The sequence below is a fragment of the Denticeps clupeoides genome, chromosome 1, assembly GCF_900700375.1.
Source record: "Denticeps clupeoides chromosome 1, fDenClu1.1, whole genome shotgun sequence".
Classification (NCBI taxonomy): Eukaryota; Metazoa; Chordata; class Actinopteri; order Clupeiformes; family Denticipitidae; genus Denticeps; species Denticeps clupeoides.
In genome coordinates, this window is record NC_041707.1 from 5,591,255 (window position 1) to 5,613,838 (window position 22,584).

A 22,584-nucleotide genomic window follows, 5' to 3' on the forward strand; every position below is an offset into this window, starting at 1 on the left:
CAACATAAACACACCATCGTGGCAAAACTACTGAGCGATAATATTCTGGGGAACACTTTCAGCTCATTGAGACTGACGCAAATATAAAGAATTGGACACACTATTATAAGTGGAAGGAGACGCCATCAATCTTTTGGGAAGAACAATACGTGTCTCAGATGGTTGAGTAGCTTGACGACAATAAATATTTCTAGCGGCCTTATTTGCAGCAGCAATCTGCTGGCTTTTACAGTAGAGTTCTTTTAAACGTGTCTACTTCCCTTCCAATCAGTGCTGATAGATGAATGTGTCATGGCGCAGACTGAAGCGAGGACACAAGTGTGAGTGACTTTAATTTAAACACAAGCAAAAATATGCGTCAGACACAAACATGTTTTGGAACCCCAAAAACCACACCAGTATTGGGAGCGTGTGGAAATAAAGGGTTCAGCCTGAAGGGCTTGAAGATTGGTGGATGTTGGAGTGAAGGTGTGGGTCTTCAGAAGGAGGATGAGTTTGAATGAGGTGGTGAGGCCAGAAGTGTTAGTCTTCCCTTAAAAGTTGTCTTAGGCTCACGAGTTGAACATTAGTGTTTGTGCGAAGGCAGTATTTTGCTCTGACAGCAGCATTTGACACTCTTCGCCTATTGTGACCAACTTTAAGTTGGACAACGGGGATGGTTTTCAGTCCTGAAGGTTTATGCTGAACACAATAGTGAACAAAGCACCCATGAAGGTAAAAGAAGTGAAGTGAAGTCATTGTCACATGTGATACACAGCAGCACAGCACACAGTGAAATTTGTCCTTTGCATTTAACCCATCACCCTGAGTGAGCAGTGGGCAGCCATGACAGGCGCCCGGGGAGCAGTGTGTGGGGACGGTGCTTTGCTCAGTGGCACCTCAGTGGCACCTCGGCAGATCAGGATTTGAACCGGCAACCTTCTGGTTACAGGGCCGCTTCCTTAACCGCTAGGTGGCCTAGTGGTGGCCCAGTGGTGGCCAGAGGCGACTCTGAAAAAACAGATTCATCAAACTTTCTCCTCATACAACAAATACTAAATATGTTTCTTCCGTTGTATTCTCTAAAATGGCCTCCAACTTAGTCTCTATAACCACCACACAGTAGGTCTGTCCAAACCTTTGACTGGTAGTGTATCTATGTATCGAATCACGTGGAATGATGGCATGGAGGAACGTCTCTGGACTTACCTACATTGCACGAGTAATGAGAGAGTGTGTTTGAGTGTCTTAGAGTGTGATGTGCTGCAGATGGGTTGTCCCTTAACGCATTTCCTCTATTTTAATCTCACTCTTTCCCCCCTCTCTTAACTTCATCGTTTCCTTCATGAAAGGGCCTGCCTTCCTAATGTCAGCTTGCTCATCGCTTACCTGTCAGCTTACTTCCTTCATTTTTTTGTGCTTTCCATTTCATGTTTCATGTTTCATGTCAGTGAAGGAGTGGGCTGGGTACAACAGAGGTACATAATTACTGATCTGATCCCATGAGTGGGAGCGTGAGGAAGCACACAACCGTGCCCTACTGCCCAAACCCCCCAGTCATAACTGAAAGGGTATCAACTGAATCTGAACTCTGTAAATAAAATTATCGACTGTGTTCAGTATTAATTCATCCTATATGCATTAGAGATTTATTGTGGTTTTTGGAGCATATTAGCTCTCCCAAAAATTCAGAGTGAAATACATGACGAATGACAAATATAAACAGCATTTATATGAATATGATATATGTAGTAGCCTAGTGGTAGTGGTGAACCTATGAACCAGAAGAACCAGGTTCAAACCCCACTTACTACCATTGTGTCCCTGAGCAAGACACTTAACCCTGAGTGTCTCCAGGGGGGGGATTGTCCCTGTAACTACTGATTGTAAGTCGCTCTGGGTAAGGGCGTCTGATAAATGCTGTAAATGTTAATGTATATTTTGCCTGAAATGCAAGTTCTGAATTAAATTAGAAAAAAAAAAAAAAAACTCAATTAATAAGTTCACAAATACGAAGCAGAGGTAGTTTTATTTTCATTCATTTCTATTTCTTCCGTACCCGTTGCTTGTCTTTCTCAGACAGCCTCACAGCAAGGCTGCTCCGGTGCCAGACCTTTCCCAATTGAGAGCGAAGCCTCCCTTTTTTCTATTTTTCTAGCTGTTGATTGTGCATTATCAGTGCTCCTCACATGCCGAAAATTACATGTAGCACCAGGGGTAGTCTTGACAATGATAGCCCGTTTCCATGGCAATCAAAGGCCCTATTGGAAAGTACCAAGGCCTGGCGTATTGTGATAATAGCTATACTCGCTTCACTCTAATTGAAAATGGTTTTGAAATAATGTTCACTGAAATAAAAAAAAAATGGGTGCTTCTTCTCATTCTAAGGTAAAAGCAGGTAAATTGGTCGATGATGGGCCTGCCAAAAGCTGAGGACTAGATTGTGATGAGAGTGCATCCCAAAACAACACTCTCTAGCTTGTTTGTGATTTGCTGGGGTTTTTAAGTCGAGTCAAAAATTATTCGTTTCTGTACAGCCGATGAGAAGGGCTGCCCGCCCAGGTAATTTAAAAAAGAATTTGAGTAGAGAGGCTCGTGGCATGAAGGAAGATGACATTCTGACGCTCAGGCAGCAGGCGGAACTGCACTCACTGCAGCAATGCTGTGACTGAACTTTTAACAAAGTAGAAATGAAGAGTGTTGACTCTTAAACAGGAGCAGGGATGGAACCTGCTTATGTAACTGAGAGGATATGAGGATCTTATGAGCTGTGCACCTGACATAACATGGCAGTCATTTATAATTGTTCATTCTAGATGATGCCAGTGCTACTAATGCTTTGTGGCACTTGCGATCAACTGGAATAAACAGGAATGCAAGTTTATGTCCTTTTAAAGCAGGTGTAATGGATGCCCTTGTAATACCTACTGTGCAATTCTCTGCCTAGCTGCAATTTTAAAATGAGTTCAATCTGAGATGTGAAAAATTTTGTAGGCATTATTGTGTGGCATTATTACATAAATTACATGCAGTGGATATAAAAAGTGCACCCATCCGTCTTAAAATGGCAGTTTTTTGTGATGTTAAAAATCTGACTACAAGAAATGATTATGTAATAAATCAGCACCATATGTCTAACTGAATATGTAAGTCAAATGGCCCAATATATTTTTTCATATGACTGATAAATAAATGGTCATATAAGTCAATAGATTTTTCTAAAATATATACAGTACAGTCAAATAGCTGCCAGGAAACCACTGCTAAGGAGAGGCAACAAGCAGAAGAGAGATCGAGAGAATGCCTATAGAGAGTGTCTATTTTGAAGAAACTAGAAACTATGTTTTCAGTTATTTCACCTTTTTTTGTTAAGTACATAACTCCACATGTGTTCATTCATAGTTTTGATGCCTTCAGTAAGAATCTACCAATGTAAATGGTCATGAAAATAAAGAAAACACATTGAATGAGAAGGTGTGTCCAAACTTACTGGCCTCTACTGTGTGTGTGTGTGTGTGTGTGTGTGTGTGTGTGTGACACACACTTTTCTTCACCTGGAACTTGGGCTTTAGTCAAAGTGGAGGAAGAGACAAACATTTTCAATAATTTTTCGTTCAGAAAAATCCAATCAGCTCTGTCTAGAGTCACCTTCCTTGGATGGATCAGATTTTGAACACTGCCTGGAAGCTGAAGAGCCCGGCATGACGATTGGACAATACAGAAGCTCAGAGTGAACAGTCATTTTTTCCGAGAGCGAATTTCCAAAGTCAGAGTGAAGCGCGGAAGCCTGCCACCAACGACAATAAATCAATTTCTATTTAGATCAAGCAGATTCAAATGTGAGGGCCTAATGTGGCACAGAACAAACAGCCACGGCGGGTGATGAATGTGCGCAGGGACGTGATGGGCGGGCCAGCTGATAGCCTGATATCATGAGCATCCATCTTCCTTAATTCCCGGGTCATTCTAGTGGAGCCTGTCCAACACACTCAGATGAAATGTCAAAGGCTCGGAGAGGCATTCTGTTTCACCCCGTTTGATACATCTGCCGGCACTTACGTCTTCCCAATTCACTCGCTCCTCTTCTATAAAATTCAAATTGTTCACAGCTTCAGTGGACACTTTTTTTAAAAAATGAAATTATTATTCTTTGAGTGTTCCTTTACTTTGGACAAGTCGCGCTTTGAGATGTAGTGACATGACGTTGGTTGCAGGGATATGTCGTTGCTTATTTGTGGCTTGTGCTGACCTTTTTATTTAAACAACTAATGGAAAAAAATACCTTATGCAGTCGTAAATGTATTTTTTTCTGCATGTGGATGTGTTTCCTCAAAGTGTCAGCGTTGATGAATTGACGTGTGGTGAAGGAAGGCCGGCCCTCAAGTGATGTCTTGCCACAACATTCCACATGATTTGTCCTGAAACGACCATGGAAGGAAAACAGTCGAAATAATGTTGTCATGCATCATTATATATTTGTCCAAGAAGCAAGTCTTGAGCAAGGCTCATATGATCAAGAGTTATGACCTTCCAGAATTGAGTTTTAAGAAACCAAAGGAAAAATCTAGTTAGTATCCATTAGTCTTGTATTACTTGAGTCTGGGCTTGACTGACTTGATGATGTCTACTTTTTGTCATTTTTGGGTCCAGTATTTGTGTTTGTGATCAATGGATGTGTTAAAAATATTTACTCTGCTGACATAATAGATTTTGTCTGAGATGATGATGATTGTAAATGATTGAAAGAATGATTGTCTAGTTCATGCCCCTTCAACTGAAACTCTGTCCCTATCGATGAACAAATATTGTATTGTTTTTTTAAATAACAGTGTAGTTCAGTTCACATGGCCTGGTAAAATGGATGGATTCAGTGTGATGCAGAGGCTTCCTGTCATCAAGAGGCTTTGTTCACACTATCGGATTTAGAAATTTCACTTATTGAAGTGCCAGGATGTTCTCGTTCTCCCCTTATTTCCTGATAAGCATTTTCTCGTGCTGCTCGTCCTTAATAACTATTTCGGTGGAGAGATGGGAGCCCAGCATGATCTGTTTGTGAAATGAACAGCCACTGACAGCGTGAAGCAATAATACAATCAAAACCAATGGGCCACACTGAGCCAAATGGCTTTTGCTGAACACATTTATGCTCATGTTTGCCTCTGGATTACAGTACGGTTTTATCTACACCGGTAGGGTGGCATCATCATGCACATGATAGTATGTGTTACAGTTTTTTTTCCCTCTTCATATCATGTTGTGACTGGAGAGAACCTCAGTAAAACGATGCCTTCTGAGGAACCTGGAACACTGGAATCCTGAACAAAGAACCGTCCCCACACACTGCTCCCCGGGTGCCTTACATGGCTACTCACTGCTCACCAAGGGTGATGGTGAATTGCAGAGGACACATCTTGTTGTTTGCACCGTTTGCTGTGCTGCAGTCTATCACTGACAAGTCACTTCACTTTCAATGTTTTATCAAACCTGATATTTCAACATCCCAGCCAACAATTTTCATTTGGATCTTCACGTGATACTTCCAAGTTGTTGGAAGCCCTGGCCTTGGAGACCTATTATGTAGCACGATTAATGGTTCATGGGATATTGAGCATGGTTGCGGACTGTTCCTACAGCTTTACTAATCCAGCATGCAACAGAGAAGCAAATAGAATCATTCACAAGTGCCGCCACTTCCTTTTTAATTTGTTATATTAAGCCTCTATTTATTATTCCCTGTCATCTTTAATTTTTCGGGCACATCTTATTTGAATGCGTGAGCATGAATGATCTCGAAACTGTTGCAACGGTGTATTTTGAACACTGCAGTTCCACTAATACAGTAAGAAGAGTGTATATTTTCACAATCAGTAGTGACAGGGACAGTCCTGTCTTGCTCAGGGACACAATGGTAGTAAGTGGGGTTTGAACCTGTGACTTTGTGGTCTTCAGGTTCTCCTAGATGAATGTGTAGTCCAAGGTCAGCCTAGGTACCAAACTGTATGATTGTTTTTTTTTCAAAAACTGATCACCCAAGAAGAAACATACTGTATATGCTTTTATGAATTTATTATGAAGTCACTTCATGTGGTAGTGTGCCAGCTAAAGTACAAACAAAAATAAAAATGTTAACTTCCAGATCAATTGAACAATTTGACATGATTGATATACAGAATTGATATACTTTCAGCAAACCTAAAGTGAGGGTTAAATGAGCTGGATGTTTTAGGGAAGAATAGATTATTTTTAATCTGAGACATAATGTAATATAAAGTAAGATAATGGTAGTTCTGTATGGCCACTATTAAGTTGAGTGCAGCCTCATTTGTTTGAGATTGTTTGTTTCATATTAAGCTTTTGTTTGCGTCTTGGTCACACTTCCTGCAAAACCACAGTAAAACTTAATTGCTTGGTTAATTTAGTGAAATACTGAGCATCAGTCCAAAAAACTTTTTAGAATAAATGAAATCATTACAGTGGTACAGTCAAGTTACATTATATATTTATTTTTCTGTAACTATATTATTACATAATAATAAATTACATATTACACATGATCATGTAATTATATTATATCACAGATTACGTATTCCCTACTATTAACACAAATACAGATTTTTATTTTCAGATATTACTAGTATTTTTTCATAAACTTTTAGAAATGTGGATGTCGATGAAATGTATTATTTTGCCTCAGAGGGCCTCTGTGATCATCTCCAATGAACCAAGTAGATGTCAGCTCTCACTGAAATGTTGTAAATATCTACAAATGAAACCCATAATTAACCCCAAATGAATAACGATCATTTAGAAGCAGCACTCACAAATAGATTATTAATCAGGCTTTGTGCAATTAAGGATACCTTTTAGAAGACAACTTTATCACAAAATTCATGCTCTAATTCAGGTTGATAATTTGTCACATAATTACCCCAAAAAAATGAAATAGGACAATGTTGTCACAAAGTCACAATACAGTATTAAGTACTTGCAGATTTTCCGGTCACGGGTATTGACCAGCACCTACTCTGAAAGTATAATAAATATGTTAATGATATATGTTAATTTTTATTTGATTATTTTTTTTAGTAAATTTGCCAGTTTACATGAAAGTTATTTAGCTTGGCAAGGCAGGGGCGGAAAGTCAAGTTTAAGAGTGAAATTGGGGCAGACCTTCAAAACACAAAAATTGAGGCAAGGCCTGCAGGACCCAGACACAGCCCTAAACCGCCCTACGGGGATATTAGATTGTGTGGGGCAGTTCAAAGCCCAGGAAAAGGAGAAAGTATACTTCTCTAGTATGGTGTATATGCCCAGGTCGCCCCTACAGTCACCAATCAGCTGAGAAGAACAGCCGCAACTGAGATGCCCCCCGTTCAAAGCGTTCGGCAGATAAGCGTAGCATTTGGAGAACATGGCGCTCTTAGGAGCGACCCCTGAGAATACACCTGAGAGGGGAACATACTGTCAGAAGGGTGCTGCTGCTGAAAAGTGAAAACTGAGCCCCAGAAAATGGAAGACACAGGAATCGTTGAGGATGATACCCGTGATAAAACACCCCAGCGTAAAATGAGAATTTGCGTGGTGAAGGAGAAAGAAGAGCACCCTACCCAAATTCTGGAGCTACCCTGTTTTTTTATCACTTTATACAGCTGGGGTTTTTTTTTTGGTCAAAAAAACACTTCGTGTTGAGAGTGGCAAGTTCCATGCGTGTGAAATACGGTTTTCGTTTTTCTGCTTTTTTTTTTTTTGGTGTCTTAATGACTTAGAGACACAGATTTTATACCAAATTATACTGTACCAATAGAATTCATATTCATTATAGGACATTTGCCTGTTGAACCTGTTATAGGACATTTGCCTGTTGAACCTGTTATTTTTGCCAAATTTACATAAACAGTTATAATAAAAAATATTATTGCTTGACAATCAAAGATTATGAGTTAATCATATAGTTGCTGTTTTTTGGCATGTCTAAATTTTAGGTTTAGTCTATGTGTCTTTGCAGTCATTTTTAGTTTTTATTAGTCTTACTCACATTCATACACATTTTGACAGAATCAAGTCGACTAAAAGTCTGATTTTAATCAGATTTATCCATGCCTATTTTAGTTTACTTTTAGTCAATGAAAATTGTACTTTAGTTTTTATTCTATTTAACCCAGAACAGACAAAAACTTGTTTTAGTCAAAACAAGGTTATATTGCTATTATTATATTATTGTTACTTTTTAGACTCAAGAATACGTTACATTCATTTCAGACACAAAAGACGCCCTGATCAGGTCCATGTTTTTCGACTACATTCTGTTTTCTTCTCCACTTCATTGTAAAGAATCCAAAGATCACTTTGTCAATTTATTTTGTAAAATTTAGCTTATTTTTAATCAACAATATTAAATAATGCATTTCATTAGAATTATCGTCACATGACCAGCATTTATGTTTTAGCTCATCTCGTTCCAGCCATGTCATAAAGGTTTGTTGATGCAGATATTTCATCGATGAAATATGTGAAAGCAACACTAGTGAACAATGACATTTCTTGGTGGATTATCCCACTGACCCCAGCATACTGGTTGAAGATGATCTCAATAAACTGAATCAACTAAATCCTTTGTGAAAATGCAATCCATTCGTATGCATTCTGCCAGGAAAATATGTGCATATAATGGAATGCAGCAGTCCACTGGGCATCACTAAATGTGTAATCTGCATCACTGAGTATCCGGCTAATTTATTTTAGTGAGTAGTTTCTTTTGATGCATAATTTAATACAGGCATTATTTGAGTAAAAAAAAAAATTAAAAAAATCACACTGGACTGTCTCAGGTCCATAGTGTTCTTGAAAGTCCCTGAGATGTTTCGATGAAGTAATGCATATTTTATTAGCCTCAGTAGAAAACCAACAGAATAATTGCACCGTGCTTGTGTCGAGTTGCGAAGTGCAGGAAATGATGTGAGCGCTCCTCTCATCCTCCTTATTCAGCAGCGCGTGAAACTCACGGGCCGGCGGCGTTTAAGCGCCCGTGGCTGCGCCCCGGCTGTACATTAATTCTCATTTGCTGCGTTTAAGCGCAACGTTTTTCAGTGCACCTGCCCCATGTCACAAATCACTGCACCCTTACAGGCCTCCTGCGAAAAATGTGCGAGCAATCATCTGCTGAGCAGATTTTCCCATCACGCTTTTATTTTCTTGCAGAGCAATGATCTACTTGATATGAATGTGCTTGCGCCGATGCATTAGGTCGGGCCAGATTGGGTTTAATAGAAAGACGGGTCGGGAGGAGAGCGGGAGGAAGACGTGGACGTCGGGCCCGGACGGGTTGATGAAGTGAAGATAAGGCCGGAGTGTCAGTCCGGGGCCCGGTGACAGCGGCTGAGGCTCCTGTCACCTGGGTGGCGGTGGCGGCAGGCGCGGCTCTGTAATTAGCGGAGGAGCCTGCTGCGTTGTGGATGCTGTCTTCGTGCGCACCGCTGCTCCTCTGCTGTTTGACAGAAGTTGGGGCTGTCAGCCGTGTTCCACCCCCTCTGGTCCAAGACCTTGAGAAATAATAATAATAAAATAAAACCTACCTGTACTACCTGCCTGGATGTTCTAAGACCAGTGTGAACACAGAAGTTCTGTGGCATGGAAGTTCCTTCAAGGTCCATGGACAGTAGAGCTGTCTGTTTTGGAGCAGACCAAAAATTTCAAATTTAATATCGTTATAGCTAAAAAAAAAAAAAGTGAGTCACGCTTGTATTATACACTATGCAAGATGCTAAGTGTGAATTTTAAATTTAATCCCGAGCCCCATTCAAAGTGAAGGCTCTTGAGATAATGGGATTGTTTGTGGTGCCAGATTGTCATTTCTTTCTCACCGGGATGCAGCGAACGTTGAATTAAAACTAATTCCTCATTATCAGCTCGGGACGCTTTGATTACGCCACGGACGCCGTAGGCGAGACGCTGATCTCAGTGTGGTTCCTGTGCCTGTGCAGATGTTTTATTTACCGCGATTCCCATCAGAAACCGTCGACATTAGTATTTATATTTTGCGAAATATTCCTACGGCAACTCCTGGCGCATTGTGCTTCTCCACAACTGCGTTGCATACCGCGTGATTCGGGGAGCTGGACCCGAACAGCCCTCCTCCAGGTCATATTGCATTCAGCCTGCGCGCTACGAGCCGGTGCCCTGCGGCAAGAAGAAGAAGAAGAGCAGCCAGCTGAAGCTCAGGCGGTGCGTCGACTACCAAACCACTCATTACGGCCAGCAGCTTGTATTTTTTACTGTTTTTAACATTAGCCGAGATCTGCAGCCAGACCCGTCAGGTGACGAGATAGTGGGCTGCGCGTCGGAGGCGGGCGGAGCCGTGAGACCCTCGTCGACCCCGCTGACGACAGCGGCGAGCGGATGTGGGTGCGCTGCCGGTGCCGCGCTGCGTCACTTGCGTTTGAGTCACGGGAGTGAGCGGGCGGCGGGCGCTAATGACCCTTCAGGCTCAGCAGGGGGGTTTGGACAGAGGCGACCAAGGCAGGGCCATGAGATTCTGGTTCTTCGGCCTCCCATTTACATTTACGCCATTTACCAGACGCGACTTACCATCAGTAGTTACAGGGACAGTCCCCCCTGGAGACACTCAGGGTTAAGTGTCTTGGGTCTTCTGATTCATAGGCAAGTACGCCACCAACTAGGCACCCACCAGCCCAATATAATGTTGTACCATGTGACATAAATTGCAGAAATGAAATGCTCGACAGCTCGTCACACACAATTTTCAGGCGTCGTTTACTGCCTCATGTTGTGCGACAAACCAGATCCAGTTCAAATGAGAAGGAAATGAATCTACTGTAGTACATTACGGGGATTAATAACAAAGTCTGAAAAATAATTTCCATTATCATACTGTCAAACAATTCTGATGAAAATACAGTGTAGTGGCACACTGAAAACATGTCGGACAGTTGACAAGGGGCCAGTGTGTGTTGTGAGATTCTTTTCAGCAGTTTAATTACCATTTGTCCGTATTGGGTAATACCGATGTTCTGATTTTATATTAAAAGTGGGTGCCAATTTCCTTGTCATAGAAGGAGACGTGCTGATGTGAACTTGAAGCAGGAACTCTACAAACAGTAAACCAAAAAATAAAAATTTAACAGAGGCTCAAAGAGTGAAGCAAAAACTATTTTTTTACCCTGTGATATAGCCGCTCTGTTTCAGGCAAAATTCCGAAGGGTCACCAAGGCTTCTCACGATGTACTTGAATAAGTTCCTAGGGCAGTGGTGGCCTAGCAGGTAAGGAAGTGGCCCCGTAATTGAAAGGTGGCTCACAGAGGTACCACTGAGCAAAGCACCGGGCCTACATTCTGAATTTGTAGTCTGTGGTATTTAGAAAAACTTCAAAAACCTCTCATCATGGAGATACACATAACTAACAAGCTGTATTTTTCCATCGAAACCCTTAGAATTTATCCTGATATTTTCAAAACATGCCCCACAATGTCTGTTATTATCTAAAAAAAACTGGGAAAATATTGTACTGCAGCCAGCCAGCAGGGGCACTAGACTTGTGTTGACTTGAACATGACCCGGATGAGAACCAGCCTCTAACAGCCTTCAAGACTAACAAACAAACTACTGTAAATTCTGCAGTGACCATTAAAATCCTGTTTGACCTCTTCACATCCTAAACATCCGTAATCGGAAGGTTGCTGGTCCGATTCCCGAACCGCCAAGGTGCCACTGAGCACCGTCCATGCCCACTGCTCACTAAAGTGATGGGTTAAAAGTAAAGGACAAATTTCATTGTGTGTGCTGTGTTTCACAATGACAATCACTTCACATTCACTTTAAAAGTCCCCCTTTTTTATTGGATGGTGTGTTGTATCTGATATATGATCTTATTGTGTCTCGAAACGTGTTTCTTCATTCTGTTGCAATTTAAAAAGAGCACTTTGCTGATTTAATTGCCACAAATGTAATTAATCTTGCCATACATTATTCAGGCCTGTTGTTCATTCAGCTTTATGAATGAATTCTCCTTTAATCAAAGCTAAGTCACATATAACACACAAATTGATAAATCCAGTCTGGGTAATTAAAGACACATTAAATCTACTCAGCTAATGGAAACACTTAAGTTTCCAAAAGTCCCTGCTGTTTGCTCAGTGTGACGTAAGACGTGATGAAGCGCTGAGCCTGGACTCGCGTTAGAGTGGGCAGCTGGAACGTAGCTGAAAGTACAGTGTGACTGGATCCGTTTCCTCCGACTGGATCCGCTGCTGGCCCACCCTCCGCCTTGACATCAGGGGCCTGCCGAGCTCGGCTCTCGGTCTGTTTGCCCACACGTTCGTACAGTGCCGCCCAGGCTCGGTTTATTCGTTGAAGGCGAATACACTCAATCAGAATAAAAAAAAATTCTTAAAAACAACACACGCTCTCCTCCTTTCTTTACACGAGTAAGGTCTGATTCTGAAGTAAAGCAAAGTGATTGTCATTGTGATACACTGCAGCACAGCACACGGAGACACAACAAAATGTGTCCTCTGCTTTTAACCATCACCCTTACATTTACATTTAACATTTAAAGCATTTGGAAGACGCCCTTAGCCAGAGCAACTTACAACGTGCTTCCATGTTACATCGATAAAGTGATCAATTCTGGTTCACTAGGACCTCCAACTATGAATAAAACCTTTTTATTCACTCTGTTGTAGTTTATACACAAGTTAGACAATAAGAAGGTTACAAGTTCATCTAAATATTCTCTAAAGAGGAAGGTCTTGAGCTGCCATTTGAAAATACTCAGTGACTGAGCTGTTCTGACCTCGAGGGGAAGTTCATTCCACCACCGAGGGGCCAAGACGGAGAAGAGTCTAGATGAATGTTTTCCTTTTACCTTCAGAGATGGAGGGACCAGGCGAGCAGTACTGGAGGCTCGGAGTAGACGAGGTGCAGTACGAGGTGTAATAAGGGCTGTGAGGTAGGATGGTGCTACTCCATGTTTGGCTTTGTAGGCCAGCATCAGTATTTTGAACCTGATGCGTGCAGCTACTGGGAGCCAGTGGAGGGAACGTAGCAGAGGGGTGGTGTGGGAGAATTTGGGAAGGTTGAAGGTCGTGCTGCATTTTGTATGAGTTGTAGAGGTCGGATGGCACATAGAGGTAGACCAGCTAGATGGGAGTTACAGTAGTCCAGTCTTGAGATTACCAAGGACTGAACCAGTATCTGGGTGGCCTGTGTTGACAGATAAGGACGGATTCAGATGATATTGTACAGAAGGAATCCACATGAGCAGGAATGGTTGCTGATTTGAGTCGAGAAGGAGAGTTGTTGGTTGTCTCTTGTAACGCCAAGTTTGCGGGCTGTTGTAGAAGGAGAAAGCTGTGAGTTGTCCAGGTAAATAGCAAGATCCTGATGTGGTGAAGAATCTGCTGGAATGAATATTAGTTCAGTTTTGAGCTTGAGTGAGCAGTGAGCTGTGGGCAGCTGGGTGAGCAGTGGGCAGCCATGAAAGGAGCAGCGTGTGGGGACGGTGCTTTGCTCAGTGGCACCTTGGTGGTTCGGGATTTGAACCGGCAACCTTCTGATTTTGAATCTGTCTCCTTACCTGCTAGGCCACCACTGCCCAAAAAAAGAGTACGTATGCTGTCTGTCACGCTGACGACTGTCACTATGAAATTATTGCTTGTCACCAGAGAACATCAGAGGAGACGTTAGCATTCTCCACCTGCAGTGCCGAGCGCATGAAAAACCCATCCGAAATCTGACAGGGCCACGCCTTCGATTTTGAATGCCCAATTAGCTAATCAGAATTTTGTTGGCATACTATCGTTCTAAAACTTGATGCTCATCACATCTGAGACGTGCTTTTTTATATTTATTTATTCCAGAGCGCTCGTTTGAAGATGTAGACACAGAGTAATGTTTAATTTACTGTGTCGACATAATTAACTTCGGTGACTGCGCAATGCACTTTATGGAACTCTGAAACGTACTGTTAATTATGGATGCTAATTAATATTAGATCCCGCAAACAGTAACAACCACTTTCTGAAAAAAAAAAAAATAATAATAATAAAATAAAATACACACTGTTCCATAAGTCTGCAATTACTTTTATGTGTTATAATTCGACTGTGAATATAACTTTTATTTTTCTCCATCATCTCAAGATGTTTTGAAATGTATTGGAAATGTATGTTCATTTTAAATAGATAGATTTGCTTAATATTGCTATCATGTATTATTGGGAAAAAAGAGTGAACAGACAGAACCTGTGGCCCATAAAACCACAAAAAAAGAACTGTGTTGAACATGTTGAACTGTGGACCCCTAAATTTCTTCTGCTTTTATCAACATAAAATGACATGAATGGTTCCAGTTGTGATGATTTGTGATGATTTAAGGGATAGGTGATTTCCGGAATGTAATACAGACTCATCATTTAGCATTTTTATCTTATTGACAGCTCTCTAAGCTAATTAGTTATTTCTATTTTTAGAGTCATTTCCTTTATCCTGTGGCTACTACATGGAGTACATCTCCAAAAAAAAAATGAAAACTGATTTTGTGATGTTGGAGCAGGTAACCCATGCGGTCGGGGCTTGCAGCTTCTCCGCAGTGGGTTCCAGCTCCTCTGATTTGCTCGCCGTTCGGTGAGGATTTGCATCGTCTGCTCCGTACGCTCTGCCTCCTCGCTCCATCCCTCCCCCTTCATCTCGTTCTCTTTGCTTAGTTTCACCTGTGCCTCGCTCGACCCGCTTCCCTCTCTCTCCCTCCCTCCCTCCCTCCCTCCAGCTCGCCGCCTGTCTCTGTGCGTCCTGCCTCACTCACTCACTCCTGCTGCTGAATGGTGCCGGCGAAGCGCGGCTACGTCTAGAGCTCCCTCCACACAGAGCCCACCGGCTTAGCGGGACTCATCTCTTGGGAGAGGAGAGGAAAAGGAAAAGAGTGCAGAGGGAGCTTTTTTTTTTTTTTTCCCCATTTCTTTCTCTCTTTTTTTTTTTTTTAAATGTCACACTAGAGCTCTGAAGCAAATCTGACTTGTGAAGGGGAGTTTTTTTGGCTCATCTCTTTGTCATCCTTCTTCTTTTCTGTTGTGGACAGTAGATGAGTATGGTGCTCTCCGACTGAGAACTCTTGCCTTTTTTGGGGGGTTCCTGTGAATTGCGACGGGGACTTTGTGGTCGTAACCAACTCGGGGTGGAGGCACAGGGGGAGGTGGGTGGTGGAGTAGGACTTAGCATGGGGCTTTCTCCATCATGAGCTCACCTTCCCGGCAAAGTTCCTTGCGCCTTGTGTCTGCCAGAGTCTCGGGCTTCCGTCATGCATGCCAGCGGTGCGGCGCTGTTTCGCGGCGGGCAGGACGCTCGGCCCCCGTCCTGTCACAGTTGGAACCCCTGGATATGGTCACTGACCTTGGGATGTATCGCCGGTTCCGTGTGGAGTTCCTCTCTGGCCAGGCAGCCGGCCAGCTCGGATGGCTCCGCCGAGAGGGCGTCCAGCATGCTTGCCCAGCCTGAGCCCCATTTCCACGGCAGCAGGCGTCACTCTGTCCCCGTCTCCATCTACCGCTCTCCGGCCTCGCTGCGCAGCGGCCACGGTGAGTGGACGGACTCCTCTTCATCCACCCCATTCATCTCTTCCACACTCATTTCCAACGGCGGGAGCAAGTGTGCCGAGTCTCCTGCCGCCGCCGCCGGCTTCCTGAAACCGTGCCGCTGGTGCGAAGGCGCTGGGGAGCAATCAGGGACGAGTTTATGGGGGGGGGGGTTTAATTACGCCGGCTGAGAACATTGCGTTGGCTTTATAATAAGGCTTTTTTTTTCTTTTTTTTTGGTGCTGGAAACATGGGAAATCTGATAAGTGTTGAGCTTTTTCACGGCTCCCAGGGACCCGAGCTCCCACTCCCAAAACGCAGAGGCAATTATTCCATTACCGAAGTTGGGTAGTGAAGTCCATGCGCCGCTGTGAGCTCATTTGCAACGGTATTAACATAGCTTTTTACAGGATTATCCCGGCGCCGTTGCACTAAATAACCCAACTGTTTCACTTGAAAGAGTGTTTATTTGCCGGACGTGTGTGTTCGGTGTGCATAATGTCTAAGATGCTGAGTTCAGTTGCTATAACTTACAACAATCACCATACATGATAATTACAATTTAATTACATAGTTGTAATGCATTATTTACAAATTGATACCATTTAAGGTGCAGGTCCAAAGATTCTAATGATGACCATTAGTAAAATAATAAAAACTTCACCTTACATCTTCTTTTGTTTAAATATTAATCTCAGAAACAATGTCATGACATCAATGTTTTTAGGGCATGTAGTACACAAATGTATTAGAAAGAGAAACAGCAGGCAAGATTGGAAATTCATCCTCACATGCACATTTCCTGCATGAACAAAAATGTCTTATTTATATTCAGTTGTTGTGTCAAGAATGCTTTTAAAAGACAAATGTTTTCGGGGGGGAGAGACCTTGACCATTCCAGAAGGATTTGGGATGGTCTGTTGGTTCTACAGCGGCCTTTGAAGCATCAGCTCATTAGAATAAAAACAGGCCCCTCATCCTCTGTTGCTCTGTTTATTTGCACCTAAGAGGCTTTCTCTCACCTCGGAGACTCCTCGACACATCTGCTCATCCACTCCTCTCCTTCTAAAGAAAGGCTGCGTGATGTTGCAAAGCATGTGACTGCTGAAATTCTCCCCTTTTTTTTTTTTTTATACATTTTATCAGCATGGCTGGGTGTGAAACTAATCAGACCAAAGTCCCGATTCTCATCCTGCCCAATTTCAAAACGGGAACAAGTAACACATAGGACGGGAGAAAAAGAGGGGAAGGAAAGGATAATGACCCATAAGGCAGCCGGGGAGTCTGCGGAGGAACGACGGCATGTTGCACCCGGGATAATTATAATGGATTACACCTCAGATGGACCCTGGTAGCAGCTGGGTGAATGTAAACACAAATATTAATTTCTAAAAAGCCGTATCAAGTTCACCCTGGCTGCTGTGCCTACATAAGGCAAAAAAAAGAAATCAAATAAAAAGGGACACTTGGAACGATAAAACAAAGTCGTAGTTTTTTTTTTTGTTATTATATAGATTTTAAAGCAGCCTATCTTTAGAACAGTGTGCCATTTTCCCTCATCGGGAATCTGTGCTTTTTAATGTCCACCCAAGGGGCCCCGAACGCAACTCTGCCCTGATATGGGGGTGTGACGCTTTTGTCGACCCAGCCTGATTTCTCCTTTCTCTTCGCGAGTCTTTGTCGGGGCGGGGATTTTGACTCGAGTACGTGTGGTCCCTGACGACCTTTGCCTCTGGGCCGGTGAGTGGGGCGTGTGTGCGCCGGGTGTCGTGACTCGGCGAGTCGCCGCGTGGATAAGAGGAAGCGGTGACAGGCGCAACGGAACGGATTTTCTCCCACTTGTTCACCCTGCATTGTGCTGCTGTGTGTTTGCGTGTGCGTCAATGCATCTGTGTGCAGGCTTGTAAATGGCAGCGGAGGGGAATTTTATTTTCCGAAAGACTTTTCACTGAAAATAAACTTGTTTCATGTTATTTAGCATATTACAAGTTATATGGTGCCTACATCTGGAATCTGTCTCTGAAGGCAGTACCTGCCTTTTTCTCTCGCACTCTCTAACATGCAGAATTTTGGCCCTCAAGTTTAATCTACAAAGATATAGAACTTCAAAAGAAGCAGCCATTTCAAATCCCCGAAAGAGCTTACAGTTGGGTTTACAGAGGCACCTGTCACAGAATGCTTACTCCCCACAAAGGCGACGCTGGGCTTTCTGTCACGGCTCTCCAAATGGATAATACAGGCCAACTCCTGCCCTCAGAGGAAGTTGACCTTTTCTCCAAAAGCTCCAGACGAGTCCAACTGCAACGATTCGCGAGGTTGTGAGTGTGTGTGACTGAGAGCGTCAGATGTGTCACTCATCAATACCATCACTGTTAGATCTATTGTCAGCCAGTCCTGCAATTTATCTGTCTTTTAGAGTCATTTTTAGTGGTGTGTAATGATTCCTGATATCCAAAAGATGAACGTTAAGGAGGTTTTTTATGAGCAAAGTTTAAAAGAGGAGGAGCTTGTAGGTATGATTGACACAAACTCTGCTTCCTCATTTAGGGTGCCACATCGGTGTAGCACAGCATCCATCCCACTTTCTTCTTCATCTGTTTAACACTCATCATTTTCTGGTGTCCATGAGGGCCATTTCAAATTAAAATTTTATTTGTCACTTACACAGTCATACATGGTATGATATGCAGTGAAATGCTTGAAAGCATCTCAGGGCCATGCCCACTACCAAAACAAACATGCAGTTCATCTGAATTTTACACCAAGCATTAGGTGAACCGTTAACTGTGACATTAGTGAAGATACCACATGTACAAATTCAAACTATGATATGAGCACATTTCTTGGAGAATTAATGCTTTTTTTGTAATAAGTGTATCCAAGTTCCACGAAGACATAAGTCTAGGGTTTAAAGACTGGATTGCACCTGCAATTCAAGATCTTCTTCCGTATTTAATCATTAAAAGAATGCTTCATTTATTTATTTATTTAAGTCCTTGCGCTTCCTGCTGTTGATTCTGAATTCAGAATGAGGCACGGAGCACTGATAAACGACGACAATGCTGCATTGTCTTCATTAATAAACCCGGCCTTGCCAGTAAGCCACGTTAGCAGATATGTTTTGTGTTGCATTCCGTCCCGCATATGTTCGAAGAATCCCAAAAATAAACAGCTGCATCTGCGGTATGTGAGCTTCTGTTTGCTCAGAGGGAGAAGGAATGGACATTTTGACATTGACTGGAGGTGTCAAAATCTTTACTTGTTCATTAACCACTTGTTGAATAATGACGGTAAGGATTGCTTAAAGCCAAGGGCATGGTTTTTCAAGACACTCTACAAGACGTAAGCGCGTGCACAATATGATATCAATACAATATAAAACGCTCCATTGTGTTTTATGTAAAAAAATACATACAAGCCATATATTTAAAGACGAACACAATATAGTAAAATTGAAGTGATTGTGAAACTCTCGGGCCTTTTTAGAACAGCACAGGCGCACAGAACATTTACATTCTACATTTACAGCATTTACCATACGCCCTTATCCAGAGCGACTTACAATCAGTAGTTACAGGGACAGTTCACCCCTGTAGCAACTTAGTGTTAAGTGTCTTGGTCAGGGACACAATAGTAGTAAGTGGGATTTGAACCTGGATCTTCTGGTTCATAGGCAAGTGTGTTACCCCTAGGCTGTTGGGAGCAGTGTGTGGGTACTTGGCAGTTTGGGATTCGAACAGGCAACCTTCTGATTACGGGTCAATTTCCTTAGCCGCTAGGCCACTACTTGCCGAGATCTGTAGATTATTAAATGACAAGATGATGCAAAATGTTATCTGCAAGTATGGAATGGGTGAGATTAGAGAAAGTGTTTGACCAGATGATATTTTACCTGGCCCGGTCTAGATGTGGGGCAACGAAGGATAAGATGAAAACATCTTTGGGGTTGAGAGGGTGAATATATTTGATCTAGATATTATATAATGGTGGGACAATGAGATAATCGAGGCAACAGGATCACAGGCCAACTACAGGAATTGAAGCAATCGTCTTTTTTTTTTTTTTTTTCAAAACTTAACTCTTTTGGATGGAACAGAGTAGAGGGGTTCAAAAGTGGTGCTATAACAAAAAACAAACTAGAAATACTCCAGCTCTATAGTTACGGGTCTAAGCACACTTCCTTTCACGAACTGCTAGGTTAGCTACCTGACCTGCCACCCGCTGATCCTGGTTTGTCCATATAGACGATCTCCAACAGATATCATCTACGTGCACTACAACATTAATTTACCACGTCACATGGGTGTGGCGGCAGGGCATTATTCCACGATGCATGTTAAACTTGTCTAATATATATTCAAGCACAGACGTTAACCGTAACAGAACTTTAATAAGACTTCTAGCCAACATCACACAGACAACTGTAGCAGTGTAGCAAAGGCACGGAATTGAAATGAGGGGCAGACAGTTCACCGTAAACTTCCGGAGGAACCCCGCAAAGACGGTTCATGACGAAAACACATTCTTAGTAAACTAAGGAATATAACAACTAGAAACGTTAGAAACTAGAAACATTAATTATCAAATCATTAATATCATGTACATTAATGGATGTGGACGTATTGCCATAATTCTCTGCTAAGTCTTGCTTTGCTTTTTTCCTTCCCTCCTTCACCTTTTTTTTTTACAGTGTTTGACCCCAAGTTACTTTATAAAGTTAGCTAATGACGCGGAGCGGGGCACGTGCTCTTTTGAGAGGAGTGCTGTCTCGCCACATTACTCGCCGGCTGTTCAGACACCTGTCTTGTTTCGGTGCAGTGTCATGGCTTCGCAGGGCGCCCTCGCCGCGCGTTACCTAATCAAAGCTGAACAGGTCGCGGGGTGTCAGGGCGCAGAACACGAGAACTCTTCTCGGGCCTTTTTAGAGTCCCGTCCACAGGCCGGCCTCGGCCAACTCCGGGCACCGGCCCCAGGGCGCCTCCGCTAAATTAAACGGGGATCAAAGGGAAGTTTAGACCTGTATCCTCCAGACAGGGATTATTAGAAACAGCAAGCAGGGGGAGGAGTTTAAGATAACAGGATTTTTCCCGGCTTCTGAGAGTGCGAGAAAGAGAGAGAGGGAGAGAGGGAGTCAAATTGGTAGTCACAGTGAAACCCACTGTGTTATGTAACATCAGTGCATTGCACTAGTACTTGCATTTATCTCAATAACAACATCCTCATAATGAGAGCAGCACCCAGTAAGACTCTCATATTAATGGCGTTAATTTAATCATTTGATCCACAGTGTGTGTATGTATGTGTGTGTGTGTGTGTGTGTGTGTGTGTGTGTGTGTGTGTGTGTGTGTGTGTGTATATATATATATATATATATATATATATATATATATATATCACAATTTGTACCTTTTCCCCAGACTAAAAATTAAATTATTACCACAGATGTCTCTATATTAACTATAGTCTTCATGGGTGTCCTGTATTGAACCTGCAGTGCTGCAGTTTTATTGTCATTAATGGAAAAAAAAAATATATATGTAAACTTTTAAGTTGCTCCTTCCATCACTAAACACAAACCCTCATTAAAACACGTTGTCATAAATCTATGTATATAGTTCATGCATCCGTAATTGAGTATTTTAAAACCCTAATGCCCTGGCAGAATGTATTTGGGCATAGTGGCAGGTTGGCGCAGTGAACGGCGCTGCTGCCTTTGCGTAGGTTTGCATTCAGTCCTTTGGCAATGCAACATGGTGTGTGTGTGTGTGTGTTTGCCTGCGATGGAGAGGTGCCCTGTCCATGCGCTGTTACTGCCTTGTGCCTGAAGATTGCCGGGATAGCCTCCAACTTCCAGTGCGGCTATTTGATTTGACATGCCTTGCTTTGAATTATTCATTTTGGGCAGATTCCTGTTTAAAATTGAGTTTGCCTCCAGCAGCAAGACATCACTTGGCCAATAAAGCGAGCATCAGGTAGTGTGTACGGAGATAGGCCATGCAGTGGAAATATACTGCAGTAAAGATGTGGTGATTCATATGGGCCTGCAGTAAAACCTATAGCCTTGCTTTTACAAAAGTTACTTTTTATTGCATTTGCGCATGAGGTGACAGATTATGGCCTACAAACGTGCAAAGCATTGCATTTGCTTGGTTATTGGATGAAAAAATTAGCTCAAATGTATTGTTTTTTTATTAGTTCCATCACATGAGACTCTGAAGAACCAGTGGGTTTGTTAATATGTTTTTCTGGAAAAAACCCCGACTGCACCAAACATTGTGGTCGGTGAATGGTGTTGATGACGTGGTGTTAAAGCTACAGGCACCGAAACGGCGCATCCTGGGGAAATCTCATTGTGGGAATTTCATGTCAGGGGACCTTTAATAATTAAAATCCTCTAGGTCATTGCTGTACTCCCAGATTACCAGTGTCAGATTAATAGATGTGTTGATTATGTTCATTCACGGAATGGAGGATCTCTGAGTTCCATTCAACAATTCCACATACACCAAGTGTCCTCCAATGCTGAACTTGCATTTCTGGATGCTGCATCCGTTCTTTTGTCCTAAATGAGGAGAGTCAGAATCGAAGGTGGCTTTTTAGACAAATAAATTGTGTGTGAGAATAAGGACAAGGCAAAGCACAGATTAATGAAATCTATATGGGGAAACAGCAGGAAACATGTGACTGTGTGGTTTTTGCATAATTCATTGTGCTGCAGATTTGTGTCATTTTCATCATGAAAATTGAAAACCAAACTATATTTTCCTACATAAACCAATCAGTGTGCTAATTTTCAGAACTTTATGTTGATTGTAACAATTACTTCACAATCAAGATTAAAAAGGTTCCCTGCTGTAATCAGATGATACTTAGTTAGCTAGAGGCCAATATCAAATTACAAACTGTAGAACATTAAATCATTGCCGAGCGAAAAACAGATTACTGATGCCTAATTTCAAAAGAAGTCAATAAAAAAAAAAAATACCGCTTTCATCACACAGAGGTTGGATTTGGTGTCATTT

At 42.3% G+C, this 22,584-nt stretch overlaps 1 protein-coding gene across 16 annotated transcripts in view; it reads left to right on the forward strand.

Moving 5' to 3' along the window:
* nrxn3a (neurexin 3a) overlaps positions 1–22,584 on the forward strand; it is a 236,087-nt gene that overhangs the window by 138,848 nt on the left and 74,655 nt on the right. For 2 of the 16 annotated variants that reach the window (XM_028998309.1, XM_028997429.1), the window contains exon 1: positions 15,250–15,565. The exons of the other annotated variants lie outside the window; for them this stretch is intronic. In XM_028998309.1, coding sequence (XP_028854142.1) covers positions 15,289–15,565 — 277 coding nt within the window. In that variant the 5' untranslated portion in view covers positions 15,250–15,288. Of the gene's footprint in view, positions 1–15,249; positions 15,566–22,584 lie in introns of those variants that run through there. 16 annotated transcript variants of the gene reach the window in all.